The sequence below is a fragment of the Pogona vitticeps genome, chromosome 6 (assembly GCF_051106095.1).
Source record: "Pogona vitticeps strain Pit_001003342236 chromosome 6, PviZW2.1, whole genome shotgun sequence".
Taxonomy (NCBI): Eukaryota; Metazoa; Chordata; class Lepidosauria; order Squamata; family Agamidae; genus Pogona; species Pogona vitticeps.
The window spans coordinates 88484273-88502792 of NC_135788.1; the positions used below are offsets into that span (position 1 = coordinate 88484273).

An 18520-nucleotide genomic window follows, 5' to 3' on the forward strand; every position below is an offset into this window, starting at 1 on the left:
GTGTTACACTAGCACTAAAGGACAGTAGAATTTTGTTCCTATGTATATTTATATTTGCCTTTGACAAGGAAGTTTCTCCCCTATACATGCATAAATCTGCTTGGATGTACTTATCACATATAATCACCAACTGTCTTTGAACAATGCTTAATGACTACCCATTAAGATCAGCATTTGTCATCTTCTAAGATGTTAAATAATCCTTGGCAACTATTGTCAAGGCCATATCCTTGGCTGCAAGACCTTCTGTGTTTCTATTATATTTCGTGTAAGTCCTCTCATGTATATATAATTGTTTATTGAGGCAACACTCCATGCATCTGAAGAAATGGGATGTACTCCACAGAAGCTTAAGCTCATATTAAACTGTCAGAATCTCACAGACAACATGCTCTGTGAATATAGACCAACATGGCTGCAGAATATAGAATGTTTTCTAACCTGTTCTCCCCAATACTTCTTTTTAAAAATTCAAATTTTTTCCAGACACCTTTTATATAGATTCCATCCCCTACCACGTTGTTCACGTAGGTATTCTTGTGTGTTGTTAAGTGTCATTGAGTCAAAGTTTTTTGCAAGTGACATAGCACTGAATTGGTTTTTAAAGTATGCAAGAAGTTCACAGAGCTCTTTCTGTTTGACATCCCCTAAGTGAGTTTCCATGACCAAAGGAGGGAATTCAGCAAAGGTCTCCCAAGGCCTAATCTAAATGAAAGCTTCTTCCCCCTGCCCCATAGAGGAAGAGACAGGAGAGCATAAAGAGGGGGATCTGTTTCTGATTTTTTTTGTCTCTTCCCCCCCCCCTAGTTTTCTTCTTCTTTTCTTTCCCTTCAAGGGAGAGATAGACTACATACAGTCACTTGAGGTGTGGCATGGTTTTCTGCCCCCAAACCACTCAGCCCTTGCATGTAGATCCAAGGATCACCCCAAATGACATACATCACCTCTCTGTGACCTTCAGCGACCCTCTTTAGCCTGATCCAGTATGGCCATCTAGTCTCACCCTAACGCTCGTATGTTTCAGTGTAGTAGTGTTATTGATGGGAGAAACTTTAAAGCTGTAGATTCAGTTTCACAATGTGTCCCCCTGCATTCTCTTTGACTCTTGCTTTGTCTTTACTGCTCCATTCTCCTTCCAGAGAACAGAGGATCCTTCTCTCCCCACCTCCTCCCCATTTCTATCTCTCTTCTTCTCTTCACTGTTCTGTCCTTGCATAAATTTTGATAATAAGGCTCTCAGAGTTTGGGACACATTTATCTCCTTCTAGAATGAACATGGCTCAATAGCTTAGGTATCTGGCTGCAGAACCAGAGGCTGCGAGTTCAATTCCCCATTGTACCTCCCGCAAGTTGACCTACCCTGTGTGGCCTTGGTCTAACTGCACAGTCTCAAAGTGTCCCCCCCCCCCATTGACTTGATGGTACATTATTATTTGATTTTAGAATGATTATGGACCATTATTTTTTTTAAAAAATGAAATAATAGCAAAGAAGAACAATCCCTTTGTTCAGTGGGACTGGGATCTGGAAAGGATTAATTTCTAAGAATGCCAAGCTCTGAACTGCCCTTAAGTGGGGTAGATGGAAAAAGACATGAAACCATGAAATCCAATTTGTGGAGGGGGTGGTGGTGGGAGGGAGCTACTTTGCAAAACACACCTATATGGCTGTGCAGCCGTGAATAACCATACATTTTATTTTTAGAACCTACACTCCTGCACAACAGTAAAAGTGCACAGGAACCTATAGCACATAACCTATAGCTGTGAATAACCATACAATTTATTTTTAAAATCTGCACTCTTGCACAACAGTGAAGGTGTACATGTATTTACAGCATGGAACCAAAGAAAGAAAGAGGAACTTGAAACAACTACACGTCCTGCAACTTCTGTAATCGCAATCCTGTGCGTGTGGCTCTTGGTCATGTCATTTATACAGCAAATACCAGATGGTATCTTAGAGGTACGCTTGTGAGATAGCAATGGTGCTTGATAAGGCTACAAGGAATGGTGGCATAGAAACAAACAGGGTTCTGGTATAAACCCATCCAACCAATGTCTTATGTAAAGCTTGCATTTCTGGGCACAAGAGGGCAGTAAAGAAATAGCATGGAAAGACCAAGGCAAACTGTGGGCAAGTTTTTAGGGGAAAAAAATACACACCTTCAAATATACACTGTTTTGCCCAATTTGCTATTCTTCTATTTTTCTTTCTGTTCAGGTGCGGGGGGGACGGACACAGATTGATAACATATATTTGAGGGATACATATCTAGTAACCTTTATGTAATTTCCTAAGTTGCAGTCACCATGTATTCTCAAATTGTTTAAGCTTTCTGGAGAAAAGCCATGCCATAGGACTTATTTGCAAATTATAGAGAGGCTATGATATCTCCACAAGATTGGGTAAAACATATACCTCCTCCACATAATCTAAACAACCTTGGTGATATATGGAATTTGACAATTCCTGCATTGAGCAGGAGTTTTGGACTTGATGGCCTTGTAGGCCCATTCCAACTTCACTTTTCTATGACTGTAATCAAGGGAGTAATTGCCTTATACATGAGTATATATGAAGAAGTGCAGAATGTCTTAGTTCTGAGTACAACTTCCTGAGAATCTTTGTGTTCTTTTTGTAATAGAAATATTCTGATCTCTGAGCCAGCCTGTGCAGCCTTGGGCAAGCTGTACAGTCCCAGGGCACCCCAGAAGAAGGGAATAGTAAACCACTTCTCAGTACCCTCAATGAGAAAACCATGAACAGAGTTGCCATAAATCAGGACTGACTTGATGCCACATCATCACCACCACCACCACCACCACCACCACCATCATCATCATTAAACACCAGGCACAGTCAAAATTATAAAACCATTGAGTGGTATTATATAACAGATACAAATTGTAATCAAAAACCTAAGTATCTGTTAAATATTGACACAGTATGTATGCTGTTCCTAATGCCATTTTTTGTAGCTCTGATGGTGTGATTTCTGAGATCTGCAACTGCTTATAGTACTAGCCACCTAGAGTGGTCGTATTCACCAGATAGGTAGGGTATAAATAAATAAATAAATAAATAAATAAATAAATAAATAAATAAATAAATAAATAAATACTACGTGAAATGTCTTGATATTGTTCCCAAAGCCTCAAAGACTATGGAGATCATTGAAGTGTGTTTCTTCCAGAGATGAGATGTTTCGGTCTCTGTACTTTGTTAGTTTTCCCAATTCTTTATTTTCAACACCGGCATCCCCTGGAATTGCAATGTTAATGATCCAGACATTTCTTTGCTCTATTACTACTATGTCTGGTGTGTTATGCTCAAGGTGTCTGTCAGTTTGGATCCAGAAATCGCACAAGATCTTGACTTCCTCATTTTCTGACACCTTCTCTGCCTGAGGTTTTTTTTTTTCCCCATAATGACCAGTTCACTAATTTTACCAATCTATCATGTCTAACTCTGTAATCTGTTTGTGTAATCTTTGGACATTTACAGATGAGTTGTGATACAGTTGTTGTTGTTGATGATGATGATGATTACTACTGCTACTGCTGCTGCTGCTGCTGCTGCTACTACTACTACTACTACTACTACTACAGTACTACTACTACTATGGATGTGAGAAGACGCTTGGAAGTGCATGGGGAATAGCAGACTAAGTGTGTGAAGAATGCCAAGGCTCAAGAAGCTAGAGGGGACACTGCAGAGTGTTGGACTGGGGCAGAAATTCTCAGTAATCTAGCATCCTTATCTAAAAATTCTGACTTAATAGATGGGCATCAAGGGAATACACTAATGGCTTAGTTTGAGCGGGAATCTGAATCCGCAAGGCCCCCTTCCTTTTCGTTGGCGGTGCTGACCTATGACTTTATGCTGCTGGAGGCAAAGGATGTGACGGGGCTCCTCCCTCATTCCTGGGTCAGAGGGTGACAGGAATCACAGTTAAATCTTAATTTAACACTGAAGACAACAAACTAATTTTGGGGTGCGTGTGCGCGCGTGCGCGTGCGCGTGCAGGACACGCTATGTGTCACATACCGCTTGATAAGAGAGGAGGGTGACTGGGGGCTATCATTGCCACTGCCGCCCCCCCAGTATCTGCAACCTGAGGCAGCTGCCTCGTTCTACTGAAGAGAGGAGGTCCTGCTGATTCGTATGGCAAGCTTGCTGCTCCTTTGTTTTAAACGGTTACAACCACCGAAAAGGGGAGCAAAGCCAAAAAAGGCTTAAACAGGGACCGATTTTTCCCCCTTTCTTTAAGCTCGGGATTTTGTGAAACACTATTTCCTTGTTCAGAGAGTAGCGGGGTGGCGGGGGGTGGGTGAGGAAGCCGTCTCATTTCTTGCTTGTTTTCCAAGCGCAAGAGCGAGTGGGCTCGAGTTCATTTTTGCCGCTGGAGAAAACACCAATAAAAACAAATTCGCCCACGACGTGAGGAAAGAGGAAAGAGAACCTTTGGCCGGCCGAGGCAGACAAAGGTTGTCGGAGCCGGCGGGAAAGTAGAGTCACGAACTCTCTCCCTCCCCCCGCCGCCTCGCTTTGCCCCCTCTCCGGGCGGCGGATCGTGCAAAAAAGCTCCGGGAACCCGAGGCGTCAGACGAGGGCACTCGGTGACCCTTCTGACAGCTGTTTCCTCTCCTCGTCTGCGAGCAGGACATATATTATCTGTCATAGATACAACTCCTCATCCTTCGCTCCTCGGTGCTGGGGGCGCTTCTCCAGCTGCGCCCAACTTCGGTCGCGCTCCGAGCCTCCGGAGACTCCGCACCATGGGCAAACTTGCCTTCCCGACTCTCCGCCCCAGCCTTTGCTTGTTTCTCTTCGCCGCCAGAGTCTGGGGTAAGTCGTGCGCTCACCCGCCGCTCTCCCTCCGCATTGGCGGGAAGTTATTGCCTCCACTTTTCTGTTTCCCCGTCCTCTCCCTCTCTTTCTTCACCGCTGCGCCCCATACTCCCCGGGGGTGATTAATTCCGCTTTTCCATTTTTTTTTTTGGTTGACTCAGCTGAGAACTTTAAAACTTTTGGGGTGTGGGAAACCTTTTTGTTTCCACACTGAGAGCCTGTTTGGAAATTGACCCGGGCAGTTCTGGTCCTCCCTGTGAAAGTGTGGAGGAGAGTTCATTTCACAGTTAAAAATAAAATGGAAATAGTCAAAGAAAACATCTCCCACAGATGTAGGAAGGGGCAGAGAAGACTTTGGCAGAGACAAGGGTGCTTGGGGGACTAACATCTAAGAACACCAAGGGGAACATCAGAAGGTAGAACAGGAATTTTCTGGATCACCTCCTTCCCACCACTCCTTTGTTACTACCTTACTACTCATCAGTTACTACCTTCTCTTACTTTCAAGTAACACATGTTGGAATTACTGATCTTTGGTGACATAAAGTAGTTTAAATAAGCTTAAAACTATTTAAACAATTCATGCCATCAGAGATCAGTAATTCCTGTATGTGTTACTTGAAAGTAAAGGAAGGTAGTAACTAATGAGTGGCGGATAAGAGGTGATCCTAAATAGAATCATTCTAAGTTGTGAATCATGATGTGTTTTGCAAAATTACTGTCCTAACTTTTGATTGTCTGTATTCTATATTTTGAGACTATGATGTGCCTTTTCCATGTTATTTTTCTATTTTTATAGAAATGTTTTTCAGAAATGTAGTAGTGTGAAGTTTGAGTTAGGAGGATCCCCACAGATGATTCTTGGCTGAGAGCCAGGGAAGTTCTATCTGGTTACTTGCAAACAATTCCTGTTACATTTGTGCTGGCACATCCTCCCTCTCTGGGTCCTTCTGAACCATATCAGGGGACACTTACGACTCTTCTCTTACATCATGCGGTATCCTGGCATCCAGCCAACACATACGCCAACCCCTCCTGTGGATCTTTCCTAGTTGAACATGTAAGAATCCTACCCCGTCTGGGGGATTTCTGAGACATTTCAGTTGGAGTTTTGGCTGCTTCATCCCAACCCTTGGGAAAAGTCTCACGGTTCTGTGTGGGTGTCCTGATTGAGGCATAACTTTCCTTGGCTTCTGCTGCACCTCCTCCTGCTCTGGGCTACAGGACTCCTCTGAGGTGCAAACCATTAATGGATCAGCAGAGGCTAGACCAGGAGGGAAGGAAGGAACCAGGGAGTGGGGGAAGCTGTGGGCTGGAATGCAACTTGCATCACAACCAGCATTAACAGTGAACTCCCAAATCAATCTACAGCCCCTGTGTGGGCACTGTTCGAGATTTCAGACGTAATACAAGTTGTGATTAAAACTGCAGCAAAGCCAAATCGTTCTGATTCAGCTCTCCAATGTAGCCACACCCTTACTCCAAGATAGGTATGTCTAAGATTGCAGTCTGTTTACCCAAAGGTTGTTCTTAAACAACAACAAATGTTTCTTTTACTAGAAAGGTGTGTTTTCAAAGTATAGTAAAAAAAATTGTATCTTATCAGATCATAGTTAGCCACCTCCTAAATTTTTTTGTGTACTGTGAAGATGGTAAGGCAATTTGTTCAACTTCTCACTGGTCAGTCTGTAAGTTGAGTATGGTGGTCCATAAGTTTATTCAGCCACCCTCTGTTCCAGACCATAAATACAGTGTGAATGGAAGATACCTCATACAGAAGAGGACCTGGGTTTTCTCTGCTTTCTTGCTGCTGGGCCATTAAACAATCCCTGTGGTCTGTGGGGGAAATCGGCGTACAGGTAGATGCCAGAGAATGAGGGAACCCACTGTTTGCCAGGACTTGGGACAGTGCTTTAGACTCAGGAAGATAATTGAGTAGGCTGAATGTGCTCACAAAGTGATCGCTGGTGGTTATATCATGCTGAGGAGGGCATAGGCTAGTGATGGCGAACCTATGGCATATGTGCCATAGCTGGCACACACAGCCCTCTCTGTGGGCACATGAGCCATAAGTCGCCATAGAGAAATACTTACCTGTCCTCTGATCCTGGATTTTGGTACTCCCTTCTGCTGGTGCAGTGGTCCAGCAGAGGGGTGCAATGGCGACCATTACCAATCTAATCCAGTGGGGGACTGGAGGACCGGTAAGTATTTATTTGTTAATACCACCCATAGGAAAAAAACACAACAGCAAACATTTAACCCTTGCAGTGCAGGAGCAGGTTTTTTTCCTAAACTAAGACCGCAGCATTCGGGTTTTAATTGCAGTATTGGCACTTTGAAATAAATAAGTTGATTTTGTGTTGCAGTTCGGGCACTTGGGCTCAAAAAGGTTCGCCATCAGTGGCACAGGCTATAGGAGAACCATGACCGACAGACAAGGTCAACGTTTGGAGAATGGGAAGGAAAACAAAAAAGGGATGAGAATGTTACATTAATACATTGCTACATTGAAGAGCTGATGGTAGAAAAAGAGTGTACATCTAATAAAATGTACTAAATCACTCAGGCTCAGATCTTGAAGGAACCCTTCCCCATCATTCCCAACTTGGCTACAACTTGGAAGCTCAAGTATGCTGTGCAAATGGTTTTTATTCCTTCTTCCAAATTTGGTCCATTTTCTTCTGAAACATGGGTGTATTTTCCACCAACCATGTAAGAACATAAGAATTGCTGTATGGGTCAGACCAAAGGCATGTCAAATCCAGCATCCTGTTTCCACAGAATCAACCTCTGGGGAGTCTAGAAACCAGACGGGAAGGCAAAAATCCTTTCTCAATCTCCCTTTCCCTCTTTTTCATTCTCTCTCTCTCTCTCTTTATCGGTCTTGTTCCCCTGCTACTGATGCAGCCATCACAATGAGTTGCTGTTAATCATGTTATACCAGGGCATGGGTGAATCACCAGGAAAAAGTGGCTAGACTAATTATACCAATGATAACAGAAGTCCCAACCATGAGAAAAAGAACAAGAAATATTCAGAGATTTGGAAAGCCTTGATTTGTGTTGGTGACTCTCTCCACGCATGAGTTCATCTGTAGAAAGAGTCATTCCTAAGGCCATGATTCCTATAGGCTTCTACCAACAGGTGATTGGGGGAAATGTCATTTCATTTCATAAGGAAAGAGGAGTGATTACCCCATCTGGATCTAGCTGGATGTCTACGCAAAATCAGAAATGTAAATATAAAGACTAGGAGAGGTTGTAATTGCCTCTCCTTGTTCAGTACCTCCAAAACTCTGTCCCTGTAAGCAACCAGAAAAGTTACCAAAAAGTTCTGGCAGTAACCAGAAAAAGTTTGTATTTGACAACTCAGGGCAGAATGTTGTTTCTGATATAGACATTATATTTCTAAAGACTTCCAGTGTTCCCACCCTTTTCTTTCCCACAAGTTTTAAAACCTCACAGTGGTGGTGGTTTTGTTTTTGGGGGTAGCATTTTTCCAGATGATTAGACATTCTGTGACTTGACCCAGCAAGGCCACAATCTAGCTTCATTAGAATAAATGGTTGTGTGTTACCCTTGACCTCAGTAGGATGTAGGTGACGACCACAAGGTTATTATCCTGATGGTTTCAGAGAAAGATGGGAATTTGGGTTCTTTGCATGGTTATCTGTTTCTCCTTCTTTCTGTTCCCTGTTTCTTTATAGACTCCACTCCCTCCCTCTACTATATATCCACATGGCCACTTCTTCATCTATAAACGGTTCCCTACTATCCATACTTGTCATTGAAACAAAAGCAAAATCCAATCTCTGTTATCTTTTGATAAGACAACAAGGCACCCGCCTACCCATTTGTCAGCTTTCAGGGCTATGGGAAAAAATGACCAGGGATGTGAAGTATGGCTGGAGGAGAAAGATTTTGGTAGAAATGGATCAATGGTGTTTTCAGAAACTCACAGACTAAAATCAAATCAAATCAAATCATCAAATTTATTGTCATTGTAAGTATATACATACCCATACAACGAAATCCACACAGGCACCCAGAGACCAGACCCACATGCATACACATAAAAATTCCCCAAACACTCCCCACCTACTAAAAATCCCCCACTAAGAATTACAAAACAGAAGGAAATACCTCATGGAAAAGAGGGAAAAGCTGGATCCCTTAGACAAGCCAACACAAAGTTAATAATAACCCAGGGTGTTAATCAACAGTTTCTCAGAACTGCATAATCTTCAGCCTGTAGGAGCCACAGGAGCAACAGTCTATGAGTCAGCAGACATACGTGGTCATTTGAGGGGGATGTAGCAGCAAGGAAAGGAAAAAAAAAGGAAAAAGAATGAGGAGCAATGAACTACCAGAGTCTCTGGAATACTGTTCTCTCATGCACACAGCCACTCACTCACCCACAACGCGAAGGATAGCTTGTTGTAACTTGTTGTACTAATCACTGTAGGCAGTGTTCATAAACCATTAGGCAGAGGGAGGCAACTGATTCAGATGATTGATTCTGGTGCTGTGAGGGTAGCACTAGGTGTTAAAATACAGAGCTAACATTGCTTTGCTATTTGTTCTCCACCCTTTTAAGTTAAAAAGTTCTTCGTAGGTTTTTAGAAGACACAATTCCATCCCATCAACAGTTATCAGAGCGGTATTTAACTATAACCCTACATGGTTTCTGTACATGGAATGGGAGCAGACATCATGTTATCATTTGCCTCAGGCAGCAAAATATAGTGGGCCAGGTCTGGTAATGTTTTCTGCTGCTTATAACAATTTTTGATCTGGTAGTCCTTGATTCAAATTTGTGAGCGGCTCTACCAACTGTACATGCTATGGCAAACCTAGTTTTCCTCTTATGTGTCTAGTAGTTCAAATTATTATTAGGGTTATTATTTTAAGCTGAAGGGCATAATTTAAGATAAGGAAGATTTCGTTATGTTGATACATTGCTTTCTTCGCTGCTGTTCAGATATTGCAGATAATACCCCAAGGAATGTATCACTCCAGCTATATTGGAATCTGCATACGTAAACTTCTTTAACTCCCTAGATATATTTCCAGATCAGTCTTGCAAAATTTCAAGGAATGCAGAAAATATTATATTGTACAGAGCAAAAATTTCACAATGAATTTAATATCTGGACTTTTCCCCTCTGCACCAGAAACTAATATTTAAAGTGCATACATGTTTCCATTTCAGATCTAGAGACCGGAATGTCAACATTTAGGCTCTTTTAACTGTTATTGGATGACAGCCAAGCATCTTTAACAACAAAACATTCTCAGATCTGGTTTCTGCAGTCTAAATATGTGGAGGAAAGATTCAATATGTTATACCAATTTGCTTCTTGAGGGTTTTTTCTACATGTTCAAGAACTGAGATATATTTGTCACTCTTTAGGGGAGCTGAATCTCAAGATTTATTGTTAGCATTTGAACATGCACACGAACACAGGTGCACACATTTCCATACAAACTGAAGAGGTGAAACTGACTCACTAAAGCAGAAACATATTCAGACTGCAGAAACCAGAAATCATACATTTGGATCCTGACTTTTAAAATATAAGATGCAGATTAGCATATGGAAATTCGATATCTGGGATTTGATTATAGACTAATATCTCTCACAATTTTTAAAGGTCTCTTTTTTTCTTTGCAATTGGAAAAAATTTTGCCTTCACTTCAGTATTCCCTATTTAAATTGTTACTAGGATGAAGACAAGCAGTCCATGAAAAATTCAAAAATCTTTATGTGATCTTAAGCACATTTCCTGCTTAAGTGGTTTCTTATTCAATAGTTTGTATGAGTCTAGGCTTGCTTTGCCATCAACTGACAGATGTCAGAATCTTTCAGAAGAAGGCATTGTGGATAAGTGGATATCTTTCAGTGTGATGATTGTGTAATAGTAGGTGTATGAGTAGGATTTTTATGAGCTTTTCCTGAAAATGAAATGTGTTTTGAGTTATCACTGAAAGGATTCACTGAGAAAGTACAAAGTTCTAACCAGCAAAAGCAGCAACTAAATTGTCACCAGATATCAAGGAGTCCTACACCAGTGAAAGGGGGAAGGTACTTGTGTATCATCTGCTTTGTTGCCGCCAGTCACTCCTGACACCCCTGTTCAGGGTGACAATCCAGTTCTTGTCCGCTTTTTGTGTTTCAGGTAATAACATCTGTGTTACACGAGGGGTGAACTCATGTCAACAGTGCTTAACTGTGAATCCACAATGTGCTTGGTGTTCCAAAGAGGTGAGGCTAAACCAATATTATGTTTACTGTATGTATCTTTTCTGATTTTTTACCTTCAGTTTCTTAGTTAACATCTATGTTTTCTTTTACTTTTGCAACAAACAAGATCCTTCCCTCCCTCTTTCAATCTCTCTCTCTCTCTGATACACATACACACATTCTAACAATTTTATTTATGAATTAGTTTTTGTAATTTTATTTCAGCATTGCATTCTAAACAGGAAAGCCCAAGATAACTAATATTAATAAATATTAAAATCTAATGGAAGGTGTAGAGCAATCATTCAGTTGGTACATGCACCACAGATGTGACATAAAAGTTGAGTTGGGACACTGGATTTTTCTCACAATTCCTAACAATTTACTCTCCCTCGATTCCACATCCATCTGCAAGGAGAGGGCATATCCTGATAGTGCAGTGGTTCCCAAACATTTCAGACTAGCCACTCACTTCATTTACTGACCACTGGCTGCAGCTCCCCTTGCTTGGAGTGGCCATCACTGCCACCAAGGACAAGATCTTGACACCCCTCCCCAGCCATTCCATCTCCTCCCGCATGAATGAATATCCCTGAAGGTCCACCTTCTTTGAGGTCCTGACACAGGAAACTGAGAAGGCCACCTGGAAAGCACCTCCACCAGGAATCGTAGAGATGGGGCAAGGAGAGGCAGGCACACCGCCTTCACTTCTCATTCCTGTTTGACATAGAGCTAGGTTATAAATGAGAGACGAAGTCTCAGGATGTAGAAAGTAGAAATATATATGTGTACACACAGACACACACACACACACACACACACACACACACACACACTCACTCACTCACTCACTCACTCACTCACTCACTCACTCACTCACTCACTCCAATTTATTATAACTGATAAGCATAATAACCCAGAGGGAATTTGCAGCAACTACTGTCACTACACACAGTGCAAGCCCTGGTTTGGTTCTACAAGGGCATCAAGGCACTTTTTAAAAACCACACTAGGATGTCCGCTGCTGGCTGGCCAGTGCTGGGAAGCTTCCCAACTACTGACAGCAATGGAGACATGGCAGCAGAGTCCTTGCCTGCTTGACATGGAGCAAAAATGGCGTTGCTGGAGCTACACTCCCTACCCCCACCCCACCCCGGCCAGAGCAACATTGCCAGGGGGCTTCCCAGATACCATAGCACTGGCTGGCTGACAATGCTGGCTTTGGCGGGGGCAGCAATTCCAGCAGCTCCATTTTCACAATATGTCAAGTAGGTGAGCTGCTGCCTTGACCCTGACAGTGTCAGTAGCATCAGGATGCTTCAAAGCGTGTGTGTATGGGGGGGGGGGGCAGCTGGCAGCTGCTCTATATCCTGCATCAATGTTAAGACTCACATTAAAACAGGCAGTGTAAAAGAGACCATTTCACACCTTTTTGCAGATAACCTGCAGTGAAAAGCTCATTAAAGGTTATCTGCGAACACGTAGTTCCTGCCTTTGTGTCAACAAACTGATATCCTTCTTGGGTTAAAAATGGGTGTTTTGTTTTTGCCACAGTGGAGCTCAAGTTAGTTGATGGGATTTAATGTGTAACGAAAGACTAACATTAAATTAGAACATCCCAACCAAGTAGCTAAACAAGAATGTAATTTACTCTGCCTATCAAAAATAAATATCATATTCTGAATCTATCCAGATAAAATGAACCCCAGCATCGCCTGGTAGCTATACTGCATAATAACATTATCCATACACTGATGCTAACAATAATATGCTGTCAAGTCAACCCTGATTTATGGCAATCCTTACATGGTTTCCTAAATATAAACCATACAGAAGTGGCTTACCAGTCCTTTTGTTGGTGTTCTGAGATGGAGGAGGTTGCTCAAGCCTGCACAAATGGCAGGACTCATAATCCCATTATCCATTCATGCTTAGCCTCCAGATGATTTGGCCCATGCTCACCCAGGAAGCACTGTGGAAGGTCAGTCTCTCAGCCACTGGTTATAAAAATAAAAACAATGAATAGGAACAGAAAATAAATTCAGCACTAAACAGCGGGCTAAGTACAATAAATGCAAACACTAGTCACACAAAAGTCCTTCTACACTTGAATAAACATGTTAAAGTGACATTGGAGTGCAATCCAGGCAAGGCCTGAACAAATCTTCTGGAGTAGATAGTTGACTAAGGGTACAGTTACACTATAAAATGAATTGGGAGATGGATTGAAGACAGTTTAAAGTCACATGGTAGTCATATGGTTTTTGGTTCGGTGTGTGGATCCTCTTTGGAAAGTTTTTAATCCATTTTTAAACTGTGTTGTATCTTGGTTGAGGAGGTACATGGGCTTTTAGAAATGGTGCATTTGAGACTTTATCCTCTACCCACCCACCCTTGCATTGGCTGCCTTTCACAGTGACTTGCTGCTGCTACTGTGGTATTACTTTTTTCTTTCAAACTGGGATAGCGCTAGATCAATATTACAGATAGAACAAAAATAAAACAAATCAGACAGCAAGGTTTCCCTATAACCTGACACACACACACACACACACACACACACACACACACACACACACACACACACACGCACGCACACACACACACACACACACACACACACACATGAGGATAAAGAAGAAGGAACCAGCGACTGGGAGAGGGAAGGCAGACTAGTAAGTGGCAAAGAGAAACTGAGCAGAGAAATTGATAAGATTGGCAACTTCCAGGCTTTCAAAGAAGGGAGATTTTGCCTCACCTAAACTTCCTCTCTCTGCTGGCTCTCTTTTCTCATCTTTTAAAAAAGTTAAGTCATACTCCTGTTTTTCTGATTTTCTCTGGGCTTGATTGCAAGCAGGAGGAATGGGGTGAGGGAGAGCAGAGAGGCTCTGACATGGGTGAGCGCACATGCCTTTCACAGCCACTTGCTGCTGCCACCACCAGTGTTCTTTTTAATATTTGTTTTGATTTTTATTTATTTTAAAGTGGGATAGCACTAGATCAATATTACAGATAGAATATATATATATATATATATATATATATATATATATATATATATATATATATATATATATATATATATATATATATATATATATATATATATATATATATATATATATATATATATATATATATATATATATAATATAATATCAGAGTACAAGGTTTCCTTGCAGCCCAAAACCACTTTACTTAACAAATCCCACAGACAAAATTTACACTGAGAGAGATGTTCACATATGCTGAAATAATTCAAAATAAACTAGTTTCACAAGTGATTTAAAATATATATTTTTAAAAAAGTAATAAGTCTATTATGATTTCTTCTGTAGCTTAAATCAGGAGAGCAATAATTGGCTAGCACCAGGGCCCATCCTTCTAAAAGTTCCTCACAAAAGACATATTAAAGAGAGAGGGAGTTGCTGCCAAGAACAAAGAAATCCAATAATGCTCTTCATTTAAGTAATGAAAACTCAGTTAAAAGTGGAATCCTCTTAAAGTATTTGAAGAATGTTTCTCATGGCTGCTAAATCCCATGTAGCAGAACCTTTTAATTCCATCAGAAATCTCCATCCTCCTTGATCTTCTAAGGCATTTTGAATATCTTCCCAGGATGTTTTTAATTAAACTGATGATGCATCAGATTCAGAGCAGCTTGCTTTTGGCAAGGAGGAAATGGCCACATGTGCCTATGTGTCATACCACCAGTAGTTGCTATTATTCTAGATTTGCTGTTAAAAAAACCCCCTCAGTTAACTAGCTCTGTCTCCATCTTGCCCCAGAGTAAACTACTGATAGTAAACCCATTCCATGCTATGTAAAGGTGTTCCAGGAACACTGAATTTGAAAATCACTTAGTACCAGGCACCATATTAGAATGACACCAAGATTATATTGGAATGCATTGATATATATACACACAAACAAACAAAAAACACTTCTCTTTACTTTGGGGAACCATGCCTGCTCCAGCATTCCATCTACCCATCAAATATTTTCCTTATAAGATTGCCTTTTTAAATTGATAAAGCCCTCTTGTGCCATCTATAGGTGAATTTTGGAGCAAAGTGTTGGGGAGCCAAAACATGGCATCTGGGGGGGGGGGGCACCAGGAAGTGACTGAGTCATTAGTTTTTAAAAGTAAAAAAAAAATGGGGGGAGGATTATGTGAAGATGCTGGGGGACACATTTGGGCCTCTGGAGATGCACGTGATCCATAGGATGTACTTTGTTCATCTCTTGTCTACACTAACTGGCAGTGGCTCTTCATGGTTTCACACAGGAGACCTTGCCAGTCTTATCTGGTGATGCCAGGGATTGAACCTGGTGCATTCTGCATGCAAAGTAAGTGGTAGGTATTGCCCACTAACCTATGGTGCAGTTCATCCCCACTGGTAAGGAATTTCCCCAAGGCTGTTCTAGAGTGCATTTTCCATTCATGCCATCTGACAGTGAGGCTGAGCAGGCATGACTGATTATGTCTCAAATGATTTGAAAAACAACCCTAGGACCTGTCTCAGAATCCTCATACAATATATCTGGTGTTTATTGGCCAATATGCAGGAGGGCTCCTGATCAGACAAACTACGTAGTATGAAAGTTAGCCCTGAAAACAGAAAATGTGAATGCCGCTGTGTTTGCTGACTGGTTGGCAAAGGAAGGGACTGTAGTTGTTTACTGGCGAAAATCCTCTTATGTAGCTATGAAAATGGTAGAACTCCTAGAGGTAAATTGCCCCAAGAAACCAACAGAGGTATTCTCCTTTGCATGAGTCATGCAACTTAGTACGCAACTGATATGTCCATAGTGGCTTCTTAACTTGGGTCAATTTGCCTCCAAAGGTTGTACCATGTCTGCTATGCTAAGATGTTTAGGTAAGATGATTTTGGCCATTGTCTAAAAACAAAGGTGGCAGGGACTAGCAGTACCCAGAATTGTACTGTCTATCCTGGGACTCGACAATTTAATCTTAAAGCTGTAACCCAATGTACGTTTCACTTGGAAGTAAGTTGCTTTTCTCGAGTCACATTAGATGGGGTAGGAGTTTGTAAATGAGGAAACACAAAGATTGTGTGTGTGTGTGTGTGTGTGTGTGTGTTTGTGTGTGTGTGTGTGTGTGTGAGAATATGATACATCATTCATCTGGAGGTTGGCCAAGCATATTGCTGGCTGGATAATATATATAAACATTGGGAATCTATTTTTTTCTTTTTATATGCTTTTTATCATTATTTATGTCACATAGTTATGTTGTTTTTTTTCTTTTTTGGAAGATGCCCAAAGTAGTGGCTTGTCTACTAAATGGGCAGAGTACAAGTTTTAAATAAATAAATAAGTGGATTTAATTTGGATCCAATAAGCTAACAGTATTTGGTGGTGGTGGTGGCAGTGGCAACTTTCTGCTTTTGCTGATCTGATGTAGATATTATTAGGGTTTAGCATGGATGTTTAAGCTGTACATCCCCACCTGCGCACAGCTGACATATTTGTTAATAAACTCAAATACTACAAATAGGAAATAGCCAGTCTCAAGTGACCTCCTTCCAAATACAGATCACTGCTTTGCCTTTGAAACTTTTGGCTGCTTAGGCAAGCAAGGTGAGCACAGCACCTTTTTCTTTGTTTCATATTTCAAATGTGGGGCCACACACTGAAACAAGGACTTGAAACCAACTTACTTGCCCCTGCTCCTTTCAAAGCAGTTTCAGGTATAGCGATTATTAGTAGCAAGTAGGGTTGTCAGGAATAGGGACGTGGTGGCGCTGCGGGCTAAACCGCAGAAGCCTGTGCTGCAGGGTCAGAAGACCAGCAGTCGTAAGATCAAATCCACGCAACTGAGTGAGCTCCCGTCGCTTTGTCCCAGCTCCTCGCCAACCTAGCAGTTCAAAAGTATGCAAATGCGAGTAGATAAATAGGTACCACCTCGGTGGGAAGGTAAAAAAGGCGTTCCCTAGTCACGCTGGCCATGTGACAAGGGAAACTGTCTTCGGACAAGCGCTGGCTCTACGGCTTGAAAATGGGATGAGCACCGCCCCCTTGAGTCGGACACGACTGGACTAAAAATGTCAAGGGGAACCTTTACCTTAGGGTTGTCAGGTAGTTGCAAAAGTGTGTACACATGCATGATACAAAAACCTAATGAATATCACCAGTAGTACTCTTACTTCCTGCTTTGGTTCAAAGCACACAAAGAGTCCAAGTGTTAACACTCACTAATCCCCTTCTCTTACTCCTGGCTTATTGGCACACCAACATTGCACAACTGTAGCATATATACATTCACACTGAGCCAGTGAGCCCTGGTGTCAGCTGGAAGTGGTTGAACCTGGCTCCCCAGGCTTAAAGCCACCTGAAACAAAAATAAAACTGCCTGTTCCTTTTGTTCTGCTCATCCTGAGATGCCAGCTGATACCCTAAACTTGAGGAACAAGTGACAACACTTACAGTTTTGCCTGCCATTTCTGTAGACCAAGTGGCCACTAAAGGAAAAGTTAGATCTGTCCCCATTCTGGCGGTCTGTAATCCCATTTGGGGATTTGTGCTCCTAGTGTCAGGTTCAATGCTGTGCTTCACACTGGGGCTAATTTCTCAATTAACTGCCGTTATCTGGAGCTGGACGACTTCCAACTGTAGGTGGGGCTCACATGACTGAAGGGGGAACAAAGGAACAAAAAATCCCTGTCCTTGTGCAGCAGACGAAGGGGGAAAGTTAGACTTGACACTTTCCTCCTGAAGTTAATTTTCTAGATGTTTTGTACAGATGTACATAAAATCGTACAAGCCCTCACCTGCAGTTTGAAATGTCACAACCCAGGCACAGTTTTCTATCTCAGTGAAAAATAGTCCTGTGAGAATCCCACATGTAATTAACCAATACATTTTTTTCACAAGAGGTCAGCATTCCTTCTACAGCTAGGGATAGAGTTACAGGGAATGTAAATAAATAGATTAACTAGAAAGCCCAGGATTCCCATAGTTCTTCTCTGATTAATCTGAAGTATTTGCCTCTGTTGTGTATCTCAAGGCTTGGGCCTCATATATCACTGGCTGTTCCTTAAAGGAGATCATTGTGGGAGTGTGAGGGCTGTACCGCAAGGCCTCATGCCAAAACATGCTTGCCAGTCTTGTATATAATGTGACTGGGAGAAAAAAGAAAGAAAGAAAAAAGACTGGCTCAGGGCAATACGTCACTTCTCCACAATCCCACAGTTGCCTCAGCATTTTATCCGTGTTCCTAGACAGCAGCTATGACTACAGGACTGTTTTGCCTACCCCTGAGGAAAGTTTCCAAAAATGGCAATATTTTCTCTACTGGGCCCAGAGCTCTGTTTACTGAATGGATGTAACAATTAGCGAAGGAGGAGCAGGCTCTTGCTTCTTGCCAAAAGGCGAGTCACTCAAAGCAAAGTTTGTT

General features: G+C 41.8%; 1 protein-coding gene and 1 long non-coding RNA gene across 2 annotated transcripts in view; one reads left to right on the forward strand and one right to left on the reverse strand.

Moving 5' to 3' along the window:
* Positions 1–4570: 4570 nt before the first annotated feature.
* The window catches only part of ITGB3 (integrin subunit beta 3), a 51405-nt gene continuing 37455 nt past the window's right edge, over positions 4571–18520 (forward strand). The window contains exons 1-2 of the mRNA XM_073004160.2: positions 4571–4851; positions 11036–11121. Of these exons, the coding sequence (XP_072860261.2) occupies positions 4782–4851; positions 11036–11121 (156 nt within the window). The 5' untranslated portion in view covers positions 4571–4781. The remainder of the gene's footprint in view (positions 4852–11035; positions 11122–18520) is intronic.
* Positions 7716–13101, reverse strand: LOC144583625 (uncharacterized). The gene is made up of 2 exons (XR_013537528.1): positions 12945–13101; positions 7716–9130 (listed from the first exon to the last, which is right to left on the reverse strand). It is a non-coding gene; the product is annotated as an uncharacterized LOC144583625 (long non-coding RNA).